The sequence below is a fragment of the Phycomyces blakesleeanus genome (assembly GCF_001638985.1).
Source record: "Phycomyces blakesleeanus NRRL 1555(-) unplaced genomic scaffold PHYBLscaffold_16, whole genome shotgun sequence".
Classification (NCBI taxonomy): Eukaryota; Fungi; Mucoromycota; class Mucoromycetes; order Mucorales; family Phycomycetaceae; genus Phycomyces; species Phycomyces blakesleeanus.
The window spans coordinates 231,383-250,227 of NW_017265149.1; the positions used below are offsets into that span (position 1 = coordinate 231,383).

The 18,845-nt window shown below is 34.8% G+C and overlaps 5 protein-coding genes across 5 annotated transcripts; 4 read left to right on the forward strand and 1 right to left on the reverse strand.

The window, feature by feature from the left end:
* The first annotated feature begins 68 nt into the window (after window positions 1–68).
* Window positions 69–3,363, forward strand: PHYBLDRAFT_182152 (hypothetical protein). Its single transcript, XM_018438577.1, has 12 exons — window positions 69–379; window positions 448–529; window positions 670–788; window positions 966–1,113; window positions 1,228–1,311; window positions 1,377–1,477; window positions 1,615–1,833; window positions 1,914–2,084; window positions 2,155–2,271; window positions 2,361–2,459; window positions 2,590–2,681; window positions 2,775–3,363. Exons 1-12 carry the CDS (start codon window positions 125–127, stop codon window positions 3,136–3,138), a joined length of 1,851 nt encoding a protein of 616 aa, XP_018289200.1. The 5' UTR covers window positions 69–124; the 3' UTR covers window positions 3,139–3,363.
* Window positions 3,364–3,716: 353 nt separating this feature from the next.
* On the forward strand, window positions 3,717–4,433 carry PHYBLDRAFT_21611 (secreted thaumatin family protein; the record flags this gene model as incomplete). Its single annotated transcript, XM_018439764.1, has 1 exon — window positions 3,717–4,433. The coding sequence occupies one exon, from the start codon at window positions 3,717–3,719 to the stop codon at window positions 4,431–4,433; it is 717 nt and encodes a 238-aa protein (XP_018289201.1).
* Window positions 4,434–5,291: 858 nt separating this feature from the next.
* Window positions 5,292–7,394, forward strand: CaMK4 (calcium/calmodulin dependent protein kinase; the record flags this gene model as incomplete). Its single annotated transcript, XM_018441657.1, has 10 exons — window positions 5,292–5,391; window positions 5,563–5,746; window positions 5,877–5,903; window positions 6,000–6,130; window positions 6,191–6,260; window positions 6,389–6,456; window positions 6,566–6,623; window positions 6,743–6,760; window positions 6,861–6,973; window positions 7,081–7,394. The coding sequence occupies 10 exons, from the start codon at window positions 5,292–5,294 to the stop codon at window positions 7,392–7,394; spliced, it is 1,083 nt and encodes a 360-aa protein (XP_018289202.1).
* Window positions 7,395–8,926: 1,532 nt separating this feature from the next.
* PHYBLDRAFT_147671 (hypothetical protein) lies at window positions 8,927–11,100 on the reverse strand (the record flags this gene model as incomplete). Its single annotated transcript, XM_018431927.1, has 6 exons — window positions 8,927–9,249; window positions 9,345–9,891; window positions 9,985–10,496; window positions 10,605–10,810; window positions 10,917–10,989; window positions 11,058–11,100. 6 exons carry the CDS (start codon window positions 11,098–11,100, stop codon window positions 8,927–8,929), a joined length of 1,704 nt encoding a protein of 567 aa, XP_018289203.1.
* A 1,887-nt stretch (window positions 11,101–12,987) lies between these two features.
* Window positions 12,988–16,701, forward strand: PHYBLDRAFT_147672 (hypothetical protein; the record flags this gene model as incomplete). The annotated part of the gene is made up of 4 exons (XM_018431928.1): window positions 12,988–14,797; window positions 16,226–16,326; window positions 16,375–16,543; window positions 16,604–16,701. The coding sequence occupies 4 exons, from the start codon at window positions 12,988–12,990 to the stop codon at window positions 16,699–16,701; spliced, it is 2,178 nt and encodes a 725-aa protein (XP_018289204.1).
* Window positions 16,702–18,845: the final 2,144 nt, after the last annotated feature.

The following is an 18,845-nucleotide window of genomic DNA, read 5'->3' on the forward strand; positions in this document are numbered from 1 at the left end:
TATATAGTATTCTACCAATTGACGCCTCTGTCTTTCTTCCCCTCACTTTCCTTCTTCTTTTTCTTTCTCTTTTATCCCTCGGTGATATAAGCAAAAACAACTTTTTTTTTTCTTTCATCTCACAATGTCTAAATTTGCTGATTTTCGTCTGCATGCCCAAAAGGCTGTATCGGAATGCATTGAAGCAGCAGCACATCACAGACATTCATCAAATACCAATACATTACCACCACAATTTGTTCAATCACTTGTTCAGACTCACATTGCACCAATCGGTGGATCAGAAAATACATTGAATGTGGTATTGGTGGAAGGAAAAGCTGACTGGAGAAAAAGTGCCTTGGAACTTGTTTTCCGTAGATCACTTTTAAATATTATGGCAAGATACACATATACATATACACGTATCTATATATTTATAATAACAAAAACAAACAAACCTTGTAGAATAAATGGCCAGAAGCAGAAAAGGAGCGTTTTTATCAACTATCCGATTGTCTTGATATTGCTCTGACTAGTTCAGAATCTGGTAAGAATATTAATATATTTTTTTAGAAAAAAATCACAGTTGGATTAAATGTCTACTGAATATATGCATTTGTTTTTCTTTCGAGATAATAATCATAACAATATTAACAAATAAATGATACCCTTTCTTTAATCATTAAGATTATTTGGATACTGTCATTCCACTCACCTTGATCGAAGAACTTTTGGACGTGCACACTATTGCAGGCTGTGAAGATTTCTTTGACTATGTTGAAAAAAGAAAAGAACATTTGATTGTGGTGCGTAATATTGACCTAGTGACTGTGTACAATTGATGTGTGTATGTATTGAATTACCTGACTATAACAAAACAAAAACAAAACGAAAAAAAAACAATATATATATATATACACTTGTATATGAATGTATGTACGTACATGCATATATATATATATATATTATGTACGCATTTATAGAATATGGTTCCTGGTAGAGGAAAGGGCCTAGTTCTTTTACGTATGTGCAATGAAATGTTGCGAAGACTATCCCAAGAAAAGAACATGGTATTCTGTGGTCGCATTCTTATGTTTCTCGCCAACTCTCTTCCATTGGGAGAACGATCAGGTAAATCAATAATAATAATAATAATAATAGTATTTATTTGCCAAAGAAATATTGTGAATGTGAATAATATGTTTACAAATCGTTGCTTATTTATTTCTGTGCTTTGCTTGATAGGCGTCAATCTTAGAGGAGACTTTAATAATGAGCCTATACACTGTGATAAAGATGAAGATGTCAACGCCGATCCAACTATGACAGGTGCGATGATGACTTGCGATTCTCTACACACCATTGTCCACGTCCCATTGACACCTGTACACTAGATGAGCAAAAGGCATTCTATAAATTGTTCTGGTCCATCCGAAAATACTTTTCTAGTCCACCGACCATCTTCCAAGGCGAAAACTTTATTGAACTACAAAGGGTAATTATTCAATTGTGCTAAAAGAAGAAAGAAAGAAAAACCAATAGCTATATTATGTGTGTTTGTGTCTGTGTTTGCTTTTTGTATTGGATTTTTACTCTTTTCTTTTTCTTTTTTTTGGTGGTGGGTGGATCTAGGGTGCAGAGGCCATTTTGGAAAGATTTCAAACTATTGCTAGCCAAGAAAAGGCCATGTCGGGTGATTCGGATATTGTAGAGACTTCGGGAAGAAAACGAAAGAGAATGGCAGGCAGCTCAATAGATGACCCCGATGATGCAGAAGAAATGTTGAAAGAAATCAACCACGATTATCAATTTCCACGATTATTGAGCAGCCGAAAGCTGTTAGAATTAGAAGTATGGTTTGATACAAAGAAGAAGAAGAAGAAGAGAGAGAATTGTGGGCAAAGTATAAACTATTTGCTTGTTTTTATTAGATGGAGGATGCTAGGTTTCGCCGTAATGTGATTGTCCAGTTCTTGATTTTGTTTCAATATCTTTCTGGATTCACACAAACCGAAAAGGAGAATACACAACAACTGTTGGCTGCACGTGGGGCAACAAAGCAATCGCTTGCCCAGCCCCCTTTTAGTTTGGAAGAAGAGCAAGTAAGTTACAAAACATAAAATCATCTATTATTTTGAAATCATCTTATATATATTTGTGTATTTTTAATAGAATCAATGGGTTATTAACATGCGAGAATCTCTTTTGAATCTTCTCCGGTTGACAAAACCTCATGGTGAGCTCTACACGGATATTGTACTTACAATACTGCGTCACGAACGCAATTGGGTAATAACAATAGCAACAATAATAATTTAAAAGAAGTTGGTTAGAAGATAAACTTGGATATTGTACTGACATTTCATACGTGACTCTAGATCATTTGGAAAGCATCTGGCTGTCCTGCTTTTGAAAAACCTCCAATTAATGCTGAAGAATTGAAACAGATTTGGCAAAACAAGAAGCCTAAAATGACAGTAAGTCTATTACTATTATTACTGTTTTTTTTAAAGAAAAGAATACATATAGAAATTATTAATGTCATTAGCAAATAAAAAAATCATAAAAACCTGTCAATAATCTATTTTTTCTTTACATTTAATTTAGAGACCTTCTCCTCCTTACCGTTTCTTGTATGGTAATGTTGAGATGACCCAAATGTATGGAAAACCTCACGAGACATTGAGCGAAGTGATGCTGTAAGTAGAAAATGAACATTATATATAAAAGTGAAAGCAAAATCTGATATTTATATTTGATGCTGTTACTTTCGTGTTGTGGATTGTTTACAGCTCTAGACGTAAAATGCCTGAACCTATCCTTGTACTTGAAAAGGCACTTTTGGAACTAAATAAGAATGCGGCTACATCTTCAATTGAGGAACGATTTGATCTTGCCAATGGTGCACTATTCCAGGCTACTCGACTTATGTGCCGCTCGCATGCATATCTGATACCAAAGGTATACCAGTCGAAGAAAGAAGTCTACAAAGTGCTCTGGGAATCCAACATGAATATCGATGAAAAGCCAGGAACGGATGCCAAACCAACAGGTCCTGAGAGAGGTACAGGAGAGCCAGTGACTGCGCGCCATGTAGAGGCTGAGATTCAGGTGCTTCAGAATGCAAAAGAGATACTTTCCAAAGAGTTGTTGTAAAAAAAACGGATTTATAGATGTGCATAGTGAGAAAACATAAAGTAATTATACGCACATGCACATGCATATGCACATGCACGCACACAAATAAAAAAATAATAATTAAAGGATATTGGTGAAAGCACAATAGATCGATCAATACATCATAAATAGGTTTGTAACAAAAAAACAAGGGGAAGAAAGAAGTAAGGCTTCGATTAATTAAAGAATGCAATTTATTCAACTAAAACCCCACAAAGCTTCAAAAGCTTGATTTCTTTCTTTAATGAATAACGTTTGAACCCTTGGAACTTGGAGAGAGAGATGTTTATTATACCTTTCATTCCACTTGCCCGTATTATCCAATATACTAAAGCTAATGTAGATTATATGCATAGATTCTATAATGATGTAGAGCTTAAAAGCATGTTCATGAAAAAGGAGGAGCAAGGGATAAAGATAAAATACAAAACAAGAACAACAAGAATGCAATAAATAAATAAGTAAATAGTATGTAAAAATGCACTTAAAACACTACCTATTCTTATTTTACTCTTTAATAATATTCTTTTCTTTCACCAATTCTTCTTCTTTTTTACATGCATTCATCATTTCGTACCTTTATTGTCCTGTTGGCCTTTGCTGGTGTAACTGAAACCTTAAACCATCAGAAACAAATTGATGTAGTCAATCAATGTCAGCATGGTATTCGAGTTGGTTACCAGACAAACGGAAACCGACACTCCCGGACGTTCTCCGTTCGGCCTAATAGCGACAGTCACCGGTTAATAGTTGACTCCGAGTGGGCGGGACGTATTTGGGCAAGACCATCGTGCGGATCTCGCAGGTGTGGCAGTGTCGCTGGTGCCACAAGCCCAGCTTCGTTAGCAGAGTTCAAGATGACAGGCGCCAACGGGGTGGACTACTACGATGTATCATTTGTAGACGGATACAACCTTCCTATCCGTATTGCACCAACCGTAGTTTCTGGACTAGACCACCTGGATTCTAATGATCTGATGCATTGTCAACCAACTGTCTGTAAAAGCCTGCCGGTCTGTCCTGTAGATCTTCGGTATCAGGACAGTAAAGGAAAGTTTGTGGCTTGTAGAAGTGCTTGTTCAAGATACCAGGATGATGCATATTGCTGCACAGGAGAATTTAGCACACCTGAAACATGCAGTACAAACCACTATGCGAACGCGATCAAGAATGCATGTCCAAACTCCTACAGTTACGCCTATGATGACCAGACTAGTGTGTATGTGTGTAAAGCAAGACATTATACTGTCACATTTTGTCCACAAGAAGACTGATACAGCTTACTACTGTTATTGATATTACCATTGCCATTTCCATTTCCATTGTCATTGTCATTTCCCTTATGTTCTACAGAGATTGTTACCTTGACTATTGTATTATTTCCATTACTTGTAGACTTTTGTTTTATTCTTCTGTCTCTCCTTTCATCGATATTATTACATACGCTCTTTTAAAATGGAATTTGCGCTCTTGAAAAAAAAAGTAACGACAAAAGTTCGTCAAACCTTACTACTGAACCAGGGCTTAAATGTTTATTGTTACATGTCCTAAAGGCATGTGTGTGTGTGGGTGGGTGGGTGTGTTTTGAGGTATTAAATTTTCTTTTAAGAATATATGTATATTTTTATATAAGCATAGTTTGTGTGAAATAAAGCTAGTTTTTATGTTTTGCTGCTGATAATATTTCTAGTGCAATTGAGTAAAATATGTGTGATCTATGCAACACAATTGGTCTAATGCTGTTGTAATATATATAATTTATATAATTTATATAAGAGCCATTAATAATTATACATATGCTATTTATTACTGTTCTATGTAGAAGCAAAGCTTGTTACTCTTATATTAAACTTATTAATATATATAGATATATATAAATAATTTTTTTTATTCTAACAAACAAATATATATATACCAGATTGGCTTCTTATATCTTAAAAAGGAAACAACAGGGTAGCATCCGAATGCGTATAACATCAATCTTTATCTATATAAAAGCAACAGGCTCTTTAAGATCTCTTTCTTTTTCTTTTCTTTCTCTTCCTTAACTCTCTCTCTCTCTCTCTCTCTTTTCTTCACTTGCTTTCCACTCTTCTTTTACTCTTCCTTTACAAGCACGGACGTACGCACAAATGGGATTCTTTGATTCGATTACCAGCATGGTAAATTCTGGTTTCCATCAACCACCTTCTTATGAAAAACGAAAGCTCTATCGTTTTGCGGAAGTTCTTGGTAAGACAAGCAATTATTACAAAAAAAGAAAGAAGAGTAGTCGTACTAGAAATTTAGTTATTTTATTTTAATTTTTTTTCATTATATATCTATTCATTATAATATTACTATTGCTACTGAAATTTGAAATATATATACATACATTTATCAATTAATGTTCCAATTATGCAGGCAGTGGTACTTTCGGTACTGTCAGACAAGCTACCCGTATATCAGACAAAAAGGAAGTGGCAATAAAGGTTATCTCCAAAAAGTTTATGAAAGGACATTATGACATGGTTCACTCTGAGATGGAGATCATGCAAGGTCTTGATCATCCTAATGTCATTGGTTTCTATGATTGGTTTGAATCCCGGTAAGCCATGTTTGTTAATTATGATGGTGATGGTGATGGTGATGGTGATTATGATTATGATTATGATTGTAAAAGATATCTCTTTTTCTTCTTCTTTTACTAAACAAAAATTTGTTTATTTGTTTGATAGTGATCACTTTTATCTTGTGTTTGAGTTGTAAGTCTATTATTCTATGATTATTTGCTAGTCGATCAAGCAAATAAGCAAGAGAAAATTGATGAATGGAAAGGGAACTAACGTGTAATGTGTTAGGGCTACTGGTGGTGAATTGTTTGAACGTCTGTTTGAGCGTGGCAAATTTACAGAAAAGGATGCAGTTTTGATTGTAAAGTCGGTTGTGAATGGTTTACAGTATATTCACGCACATAATGTTATTCACAGAGGTATGCTTTGTCTACCATGTTTTAAACGTCGAGGATGAAGTTAGCTAATCGTTCGGCTAGATATGAAGCCTGAAAATTTGCTCTTCAAGAGTCCAGACTCGGATGCCAACCTAGCCATTTGTGACTTTGGGTAAGTGGCATTGTATATATATATGTGTGTGTTGATACACATCTACGCCTATATGCACACGTAAGCAACAAGTAGAGTATTTATCCTTTACACACACACACATATATATATATATATATGGATATTAGTATTGCAACAGAAGCAGTTGCGGATCCATCTGGAGATCAACCTATTTGTGGTTCACCCGGTTATGTTGGTAAGAATAATTTTTTGTGCAATTATTAAAGCAACAAAAAAAAAGGAATTGTAAATATTTACATGGATTTTGATTGATTGATTGATTTATTTGTTTTGGGTACATGCAGCACCAGAGGTTATTCTCGGACATGGCTATTCTTCTGCAGTAGACATGTGGGCGATGGGGTAAATATTATTGTCATTAGTACTATTAATTGGTTATTTCTTAGAAAATTAAACCTTGTTGATTAACTCGATCGATGGGCTGAATTGATCCTAACTGAATCGTTTATCTCTTCTTTTAGTGTGATTACCTATGTATTGTAAGTCCCTTGTTTATATATGTATATGTATATGTATATGTATATATATATATATGTACACAAAGAGATCAGTGAAACTGAGCTCAATTTCCTTGTATAGGTTATGTGGTTACCAACCTTTCCAGGCTGAAGATCAGGTAGAGCTTTTTGATTCCATCAGCCACGCTCGTTTTGAATTCCACGAAAGATACTGGCGAAACATTTCCTTGGATGGTGAGAAACAATTTGCCTTTTTTAAATATAATATAATATAAATGTATAATTGGGAGTACACATAAATTACACAAGATGAAAAGACGGATACTGATATTGATATTAAGCCAAGGATTTCATTCGTGGTCTGCTCACATTGGATTCTAAGAAACGTATGACAGCAACCGAGGCATTGAACCACAAATGGATGACAGGCGTCGATGCTACAGACATTGATATCCTTGAGACCGTCAGAGCCAACTTCAATCCTCGCAGAACTCTCAAGAAGGCTGTTCGGGCAGTCAATATGCTGAACCGTATGAGAACCAGCGTTTCCTCTCTTTCGCCTACCAATTCAGAGACTACAAAGACAGACGTACCAGCCACAAAACCTCATGTCATACAAGAAGAAATCACGAAGCATCAGACTGCACCAGTCTAAAACCCAAAAAAAAAGAACTTTTGTGTAGATGGAATATTCGAGCCAAGAACATTCCACACAAACTTAACCTTATTAACTTGTAATCTCTCTTCTCATCTTTCTCTCTCTCTCTATTATTATTTATATTTATATTCATATTATTATTATTCATAAAGTATCAATATACCCCTCCCTTCTTCCTTATAAATCTAAAATATATCATCAGTATTGCGTACAGCTTGTTGGTATCCTTTTGGCTTGTCAATCTTCATGAGGCTTGGAAAATAAACAAGCAATAAAACTGTTTGCCACTTGAACAAACCTCCTTGTTAATGTGCCACTTTCACATGTCACAAACTATATCTGTGGCTTTTATTCCTATTTGGTTAACTAAAGACGAGGTTGAGGCGGGTCTACATAAATTATATTCATATTCAATATCCAATATTCAATACTCAATAGTCTAAAAAAAAAAGAATATTCCCCACGAGTCAGGTTACTTTTAAAAGACCAAGTACGAAAGGGCAACGTCCGCCCCAACAATCAAGAACCAAGGATATTCGCTGATAAGCATTTTTTATACACACGCACTGTGAGTAAGAAAAATAAAATAAATAGAGGTGTTTTGACTCCTATACACAGTATATATGCTTCTTTGAGAGTTCAAACCACTTCTACTCATTTGGGATACCATAAGATTTGAATACAAAAAGCTCAAAGGCTCAAGTTTTCCTACTATCTAGTATCTAGAGTACTTAAAAATAAAAGTAATAAAGAACAATATGTTATGAGTCAAAAAAAAAGTTCATGTTTCACACCTTTGGAATTCCAAGGATTTTATGGATTTTTAAACAAGATCAAGTAATAAATATATATATATATACTTTGCTCCAAAAAGGGTTTCTTATTGGTTCTTTCTTTGGTTTGCTAATTTTATTCTGTGGCAATACAGCTGGTATAAATCAAAAACATGGATATTTATGATTGGAGTAACAGCTTGAATATTATGCGATTAAAATATAACTATCAATCTTTATATTTCCTCTTAATAATAGGAAAATTATATTGATCATACAAGCGTCAGTTTTAAGTAAATAAAGTAAATTCACTAATTGTTAAATAAGCCTTTAACAAACATATATCATGTACCTTATAGTTCTATGATGGCCCTGGGGGAAGTAGTTGTGCGTCTTCAAAGACAAGAGATGCCTATACACGCACCAAATATTTGCCTGTCCGACGTGTACCCATTGACAATACAAAAAGGTTTGGCACCCTTTTCCTTGGCTTGTGCTACTAATAAATCCTTTTATATACTAAAGAAAGATTTTTAAGACTATTGATATCATAATTTATGCTGATTGTACCTACATGTACATACATATATCTGTTTATAAATTTAAATTAGATATAGCAATACTAAATGATCTCAAATTTTCTTTTGTGTATCAGAGTTTTTATTATGGTTATATGGAGATAAATTCATACATCTTGATAATTAACTTATTTGAAAACAAGATAATAGTAATAGTGTTACAGCTATAGAAATCTAATCAAGGGAGGTATTTAACTATTGCATCCATCAGCCACAGCTTCCGTACTTTGACACTAGGCGGCGGATTTGGTTCGCTGTAGTACTGGGTTGTCTTTTCCCCAGTGACATCCCATACTGTAACATACTCAAAATCTCTCCCTCTAATATTGACTTTAATGTCAATCTTGTCCAGGCCAAAACGCATCTTCATGGCCAATATGTCATATTTAACCCCCTTTCGATCGTCAATTGGGAACTGGGTATTGAAGATAGCTACTAGATCAATTGATTGAGAAGAAGGATATTCTGGAACTGGTTCATCCCCATCATATGCATATAAAGCTATATACATATACATATACATATACATATACATATATTCTGGTTTAGTTAATACATACATATAAATATATATATATATCTTGGCAGAAACTTACACACAATCGGAAGAATATCCTTTTTCCAAGCAATATGTTTAGTAATCCACCCATCTTCACTAACCGGTTCACCTTTGTGAATATATACATGGAACTTGTCTTTTACGGACGGGGTGTTTTTCTCAGGCATGTCATTGGATGAGCACAGCTTTATGCCATATGCACGGCGCAAAATCCGCTGGGTAATTGCACGTGGTCTGGCTCCGAACAATGTTGCTCCTCTCATCACTGCCATATTTCCGTCTTTTATAACCTTGAAATGCTTGACTCGACTACCGAAAGTATCATTTATCCGAGCTTGAAGGTACGGTGACTGCCCAAATCCTCCAGTAATAAACATAACATCCAGGTGTCTACCTCCAATTTGTGCGAACTGCTTCTCTATCATACCAAGTACTTCATCTACTACTGGATCAAATACTTTTTTGTGAATTTCATCCAATGAGTATGTTTCATCATCGCTGATATCTGGATGGCCTTGTATATACATTCTTTTTAGCTTTTTTATACAGTAAGATTTCTCTTCTTGATCGCCAACAAACGTTTCCTATACACATACATAAAGAAATTACATACTATTATTCTCAATTCCATTCTAAATAATATGTGTTTAAAGCCTTGTGCATTTAATGAATCTTACTTTAATCACAAGGCTAAATTCCCACAGTGCATCTTGTATGTCCTTTTCACTGTAGTTGGGGTATTTGGAAACCTTCTCTCTCAATAGAGCCTCAAATCGAGCATCCAAAAAAGTTGATCCACAAGAACTTCCAGTGCCCATTGTGATTTCTTTTAGACCGCTTGTTCCGGACGAATCATCCTTTTCAAATACAGCGAGATCAACAGTTCCACCACCAGCATCACAGATCATATAAAGACTTCCGTGGGTTAGGTTTAATTCAGGAGACTGGTCTTCAGCATACAGGGCAGCCGCAACAGCCTCATCAATAATCAATAGCTTTCCAGGTTCATCGTATTTTGTAATGATACCAGCCAAGATAGCTGCCTCTCTCATGATATTTTTGGATTCTTCGGACCACATAGTCGGGACCGTCATGCAGTATCTGTATCTGGAAGGGTCGCGAAATTTGGGATATTTTTTAGGTATTTTGCTGATATCTTTGTGCATTCTACTCAAATAGTCACCGATGACTATAATACAATATTGTATGCTTTAAGGTTGCTTGTGCTTGTGTTTGTACTTTTGGTTACGACTTTTGTAAGTTGGCTTTATTTAATTGTTATTATTTTGATCCTTACTTTTTACTGGGGTCATATTGGGTGGTAAAGGTGGAAGACCTTCTTTGATGGTTCTGTCCAGCCACAGTTTGACTTTGCTGATATGATACCCAGAATCAGGGTGTTTTCGGAAGTTGTGCTCGGCCGATCTTCCATACGTAAACTTTTTTTCTGATTCTTTCTTGTAAAGCATTGTGGATGGCATATTCTTATATCTCCAAAAATAACTATAGCAATTAACACACAATAAAATGAACTATTAGGATAGCTGTATGTATATATAATATCTGCCTGTTGGTCTTTGCTTAATATCTAAGCTAATCGATAGCCTACCTATCGTAATAGTTTTTATTTTGTTCAGAGTTTAGGTCCAATACATAATATCCAGAGAAGGTTGTTCCAAAATCTAATTAATGAAATTGCATATCAATATTTAACACTAAAGAAAAAAACATATACACACTAGGCCTTTACCTATTCCAATGACAGCATCATAGTCATTCAAAGTCTCTGTCATTTTTAGAGTGTAAAATCGACTTTTGCAGAGACCGAAAGAAAAAAGGAAACGGAAAAGAGAAAAGAGAAAAGAGATGTTACAAAATGAGCTTAAAAATATTATATATATATTATTTTTTTCTCTTTTAATTACCATTTCTTGAAATGGCTTTCTGATATTGTCACACTAAAAAATCAAACCCATCTTTGAGAAACCTTATAAAAGGCCAAGAAGTATATTGATCTGGATACGTCCAAAAATTCTCTAACTCACATTCTATTTTATGTTTTACTATAAAGGTCATACATACACTTTTTACTATATACATATTTTGTATACATGCCCATTGAAGAATAATATAAGTTTTGCATTAGGCAAAGATGAGTACCAATATAGCAAGTGCATTCCACATAAAATGGTTGTACATGTTTGAACCAAACATAAAGATTATCACCTCTCGTCTCACCAACAGTATTACTGTTACCTTTTAGAGTATAAAATATCAATTTATATATCTTGATTCTATTTTCCTTCTTCTTTAACTCTTTCCCTGGTTTTATCTTCATATGATTTTAAATAATCGAGCCTGCCTTTTTCTTTCTTTTTTTACTTCTCTTATATAAAATATATATTTACTTCAGATACTTTTGATAACCATTAAATCCAACTTATTAGCTTATATTATACTATACAATACATAGAATCAACTGCACAAATTGTAACTTTCCCCATCAAACTGTGCTATACAAAATAACCCAGGCCATGTATTTGATTTAATTTGTATTTATGTTAGATTTTAAGATACCATTTAAGACAAGTAAGTAAACAAAAGCCTGTATGTCAATATATATACTTTACTGAAGAATAGTTAATTGGAATTTAACGATTTTAAGAATAAAGATCATGGTGTACAATTAAAGATCCAACCTTCGGTAAGGTAGCTATTTCAATGACCCAAAGGATCTAATTGTTGGTGTCTCAATTGTAATATTTATAATAATAATAATAATAAAGATGTAGCTACTTAATATGACTTTATTTGTGTAAAGTAATGTATTATATAAGGATAGTGTTTATATATAATTGTTTATATATCAACCAGATCTGTGTGTGTGTGTGCGTGTGCGTTTACTAGATAATTCTCAGCTATTATAAATATCCAAGGTTTTTGCATAAGCCCACATATATGTATATATATATGTATATAAATACATCATTGCATTCATTCAATTCGTTTAATCCAAGGCATGATTATAGAAAATTAATTGTATTGTATTGTATCTTATTTTATTTTGGCTACTTAATGTACCAATGTATTGTTCTTTTCCAATATTAGATTACTGAAAATTCTTATTAATGCTGTACAGAATAATCATGTCCTTATACAGGACATGCTTCCCAGAGACCGTTAATAGAGCTGTCGAGAACCTGCTTAAACCGAATCAATTATGAGTTTATTATTAATCACAGTCTTGAAATTATCAAGTAGGTATACATATATGTTTATGATTAAATACATAATCTCTGGGCTTCTTTCTTTCTATTCTTATGAACCCTGCATATTTATTATGTAAAATACCAGGCCTTGACAATTAATCGACAAAGCAGATTCTTTATTGATGCATAATAATATACTCAATAAGCATCTCAATATATTTCTCTGGTCTAACCAAGAGAGCTTCTACAATAGTATATATATATATATATATAATGCGTACAAAGACTTGGGCCCCTTTTGGGAGCTCCATTCCCTCCCACCCCCTACACAACAAAATCCCTTCCGCAGAACCAGATTACAAACCTTAAACTCCGTGACTTGGTATTCGATCCAATATATTGTCATATAACCAAGGAGTAAAGAGCACAAAATATTTGTCAAGTTTACTCGTCGTGCACCTTTCTCAACTTATGTCTCCATCCGATTTACCAGTCGAGATTCTCACCAAGGCTGCTGGCTTTGTTTCAAAATACGATCTTCTTCAATGTACATACGTTTGTCGAGCATGGAAAGAGCCCTTCCAGGATGTTTTTATGCAAGAGCTTGTTTTATCCGGTACAAGAACGATCAATAATGCAGTAAATCCATCTGCAAATATATACAGCCAATACCAAAGATATGGCCATCTTGTCCGAAGATTAACTCTGAAACCAAAAAGATTAACAGCAAACGAGAAATTTCTGATACTTCAACAACACTTTCCGCACATCAGATCTCTCTGTATCTCTGAACTCGGATTAGATAATAGTCTACAAGCAGATTCATTTGATTGGAGCTCATGGGGAAAGATAACAGAGCTGGATATAACCATCCGTCTTTATGGAAATACAAACCCACAAAATGAGTCTCTCGACACACTAAGATCCTTTCGTAATCTTCGAAGACTGTCGTTTCTTTCATGCATCGAGATAAACTCATACGGAATAGATATATTTGACTATGGCAAGGTTGGATTTGCATTTCATAACATCGAGACTCTTCACACATATCTTCCTCAGCTTGAATATCTGAAGCTAGAGACGGGATTTGGAGTCTTTTCAAAAGAAGACTTGATGGATATCCAAAACATATTACCAGCAAAGAAAATGAGCACACTGATAATTACAAGTGGAAACCTTATCGTTCCATGGTTGTGTTACTTTGCTCAAAAGTATCCCAATCTCAAGATGCTTGAGCTACAGAGTGGAAAGGCACCGCGTACCTTGTTCGAGCCCAATGACCCGTACACAGAAATAGCAATATCAAGATTCCTAAACACCTCCTCTGCATTCAACCATTTGCACAAAATCATGATTAAGGAGTATGATGTCCAAGAAAGAATATTTCCTGTATTTTGGAAGATTCTCAGTCCGTCAAACACAACCATCAACTCAGTATCCTACATCACAAGATATACAAAGAACAATTGGGAGCACTTTAAGAAGATTATAAAGATACCTTCTGGCGTACGCTCCACAACCCTCAAGGCACTTTTTATTCAGGCAAGGACCAACGATGCCATCGCAGCACCGATTACAGGAGTAGTTGAACTGTGCCCTAACTTGGTATATTTGAACCTTGAATGCGAGCGAGAAAAGGTGGAGCTGGATGTTATCTTGGATCAGTGTTCCAGAATAAGAAAACTACGGATCCATGGCGGGCAATTGGTTACCAGTAAATATGCAACTCTGGATTCACCAGTACATGGCCTCGAGCGCATAGATATGCTGGCACTAAAGGTGGACTGTACCGTCTTTTCGTACATTTCTTCCCGGTGCAGAAGTCTGTCACACATGAACCTTCAGTATATGCGCATATATGGATTCTCACAGGAAACACGAGAGCTCTGTATTTCTATGCCACATACTAAGCTCTCGGAACTTTTGCTTTACGCTGTAAGCCTTCACTTGTCAGACGAGCACCCAAGATCAGACACAGACATCAAATTTATCCTGACTCCAAAAGTGGATAATTCAGATAGGTCAGATACTACAACAGTGGATCGCATTTCTTCATACACCTGGAGATACATGTTCTGGGTCAGCTGTGCCTACACATACCGAAAGACCGATATGCGTGAGATGGACAATGAAGAAGTTGAACATGCCACACAATACTTTAACCAATTCAAGCCTAGAAACAGTATTGTGAACGGACTGGAGAAACACATGGCTATTGAAGGATGCTCGGATATCTATGAATGGGAAAAGGATCTACCGAATGGATATGCAATATTTGAGTGTGCGTATGTAGGGACAGTATGTTATAAACCTGCAACAATAGAGCGAAAAAGTGTGATTTTATAACATGAATTTAAGAAGTATCAGTAAACTCCTTTGATGTGCGCAAACACTTGATAATAGCTAAACAATTACTTTACATACACACCTCCACAAATATATAAAGAAAATGTATAGAAAGTGTTGTGGATATCAATATTCAAATGTATTAAACCGAATTAAATAATTAATTAATTAATTAATTAATTAATCAGTCAATCAATCAAGCAATTAATTAATAAACAGGAGTTACTATAGTTATAACTATTATTTCTTCATAGTGTTGAACTCTGGTAATATTCTGAAACTGATGAATATATTCTAAGCTAGTCTCCTCCACCCCTTAAGAAGTTAAGCTAGTAAGTTATAGAGTCATAATACTAAGAAAGTATGCCAATTTAAATAACACTTGTTTTTTAAAGACGTCAACCTATGCATAATTCTAAAAATTATATCAGTTAGGCCTTTTACTGTATTCATTATATATGTATTATGATTAAGGATTTGAATATGTTTTATATGCTTCGGTAGATTAGTATATGTAATTCGACTAGCAGAAAATGGATCCCTCCTCCCTTCCTTCCCTCCCTCTTTGGGTTCTTGGTTTCTTAAAGTAGCCCAATAATTCATAATACCATTTGACTCGACTGTCTTTGGCCTGGTATAATAGTCAAATAGTTCAATATTCTAGTAAAGCTTGAGGATATGTGCAATAAAATGATCGCAATTTTGGGAGTGGGTATTCACTCTTTCTCTCTATACAATCAAAGGCAAACCCGATTCTACTTTTGAGTCCACTATATATATAATAAAGCAAGGGATATATTCAACGTACAACTGCTTACTGGTAATAATATCTAAAGCCTTCAAGCTTCAAATAGACGCTGGTAGGTATGCTTATTATTTAAATAAAGATATAAAAAAAAGGTCAATATCTGGCATGATCACTCTTGACATCAATTACAGAGCCTCGTATCGATGTTGCATATTTCCTGCCAAAACTGATGCAAGTTCAACGTCTATCATTTGCTTTTATCGTTGCATGACAGCCTTTAAATTACCGATCTCGTTGATCTTTTCTCTTTAATCACCTATACGTCCCTAAAGTTCCCACCACAAGTGCTCATGTCTGTCTTTCTGCTACCTCAAATAAGAGCTGGTATAACAGCTGACATTCTCTACTTAGAACATGAAATGTTTGATTTATTTCCATAAAATATCTTGAGTCAAAGGAGGAAAGTTTTGATACAACATTTTCACCTATTGATATTCGTTTACGCTGCCATCTAGAGGCATAAAAGATCTAAAGCTACTGGCCTAGAAACAAATTCAATTCATCACACTGCGCTTCCCATCCACTTACTTGCCTTAATTATATTCCTTTTGTTAGGCCTTGCGCAAGCTCTTTTAATAGCTTTGACTATTACATCATTACCTTCCACTGTGAACCTTGATTCATCCGATCATACTACATCTTTCCACTGGTCAAAGGTCCAATTGACAAGCTCAGGAGCCCATTCAAAACGTATTTTCTTGTAGCTTTCTGTTAAGGCTGGCTTATGGGATGTGATATATGATCCAAAGCCCAAACATTTGAGACAGACAATTGCTGCTGCTGCTGCTGCTGTTGTTGTTGTTGTTGCTGTTTTTTTACAGACAAGTATTTTCCTTTTCTTTAAAGAGCCTCTCACTTTAGAATATGAGGCAAGTATGTCCTTCCAAATTACTTGAAAAAAATATATTTCTGTCCTCTCATGAATCTTTTTAGGTCTTTTGAACCCCTTTTCCATGCTCTGTAAATCTCATTTAATTCACTCTCTTAATGATGTACTGGACATTGGACAGGCTCATGTCAACAGCCGATGAAATCTGAATTACTTTGACATCTGCTTAATGCATGTACACAATGCATTCGTATTAGTAGGAATCATATTTCTCAAAAGAAACGTGTGTGTTTTCTGATGATGTGTCTTGCATGTTGGATTAGATTATTAAAATGAGCAAGAAAACAATGCTCATGTTTTTATTTTTTGCGGGTGTCAAAACGATTTAGATTGTGAGTCTTTAATCTTTTGACAGAGTAATTCAAAACTAGAGTTGACTTTAATAGATAGATTTCAAAAACGCGTATAATAATATTATATACTATTTCACTTCATTTGTTTAAATAAAGTATATGTAACTTTGATTTTATTAAGGTCTTTTATATATTGATAAAAAAAATTAAAAAAAAAACAATTAAAGTCGGTGAACACTCAAGCCTAGAGCTTTGCTGAGCGGGTTCAAGGTGGTACCTTGGCTTTACTTTATCTAAATATTCAAAAAAAAGTTAAGATTAGTATATTGTCAATGAATGTTTTTATTTATTTATTACATACCTGCTATAAATAAAAATATTGCTTATCTTGAGGTATGGTCAGCTCAAGATTCTCTCGCAAAAACGAGAGAGACCCGGTTGGAGATTATTATCACCTTAATAAGCCGCTAGGCAGATAGAGCCACTGGCTAGCACACAAAAGTGTAAGGTGTGTTCGCCACTACGTCCCACCAAGCGTTTAAGTCAGAAAACCCTCAGAGTTTCCCACGTTTTGTATAAGAGAAAAAAAGCAGCATCCGCCATCGACATTACAATCAGATTATGCAACAGGACCTCTTCCCAACCGAGGTTGAGAAATTAAGGCCGCTTACAAATGCCACGTCATGCGCAGAAGACTTGAGATGACTACAATCTAACATCGAACACGCATGGCAGAAAACCCTCAGATCCCTACGAAATACGCGAGGCATAGACTGACAAGCTCTATACCGCATCGATAATTAAGCATAATTACCAGGACCACAGCTTATTATTGACTTGCATCTTTGTACAAGATAGAATGATAATATCTGATTTTACTGTATCAATTAAAATGGAGAAGATACAAACCGCGAGTAAAGAAGAAAATTAAAAAATCCCATTCACTCCCCCGTTTTAAAAGAAATTTTTTTTTTTCTTCAAAGCCATCTGGGCGTAAAAGTAAAAGTCACGGCGCATAAAATAAACATCGGGTTCTGAACAAAAAATGCGCCCATATTCTTTTATCAGCATGTGATATATATAAGCCTCCCAAAGGATTTGTTTATTTATGAGTGAGAACTATTAAGCAGTCTATATGTAAAGACTAATATTTACTTAGCATACAACTTCTTCTTGCTAGAAATATACTTCAAAAAATGTATATATACTTATTAAATCATGTAACTTGTAATTTCAATATGGAATCCAAATAATTGGTTTATTTAACAACTCCATTTAAAACATCTCTACTACCCGAATATTTATGAAAATAAAATAAAAAAGGAATAAAAAGTTAAAATGTACTTTCAATTGCATTATTACAGGTAAACTAATCACTATACAATGACTATAATTTCTATTATGTTTGACTCAATTATATAAAGTATTACTTATAAGGGTTGTTTTGTAAAATAGTACTTCTTCACTGGTATTTGGGAGGCTTATATATATCACATGCTGATAAAAGAATATGGGCGCATTTTTTGTTCAGAACCCGATGTTTATTTTATGCGCCGTGACTTTTACTTTTACGCCCAGATGGCTTTGAAGAAAAAAAAAATTTCTTTTAAAACGGGGGAGTGAATGGGATTTTTTAATTTTCTTCTTTACTCGCGGTTTGTATCTTCTCCATTTTAATTGATACAGTAAAATCAGATATTATCATTCTATCTTGTACAAAGATGCAAGTCAATAATAAGCTGTGGTCCTGGTAATTATGCTTAATTATCGATGCGGTATAGAGCTTGTCAGTCTATGCCTCGCGTATTTCGTAGGGATCTGAGGGTTTTCTGCCATGCGTGTTCGATGTTAGATTGTAGTCATCTCAAGTCTTCTGCGCATGACGTGGCATTTGTAAGCGGCCTTAATTTCTCAACCTCGGTTGGGAAGAGGTCCTGTTGCATAATCTGATTGTAATGTCGATGGCGGATGCTGCTTTTTTTCTCTTATACAA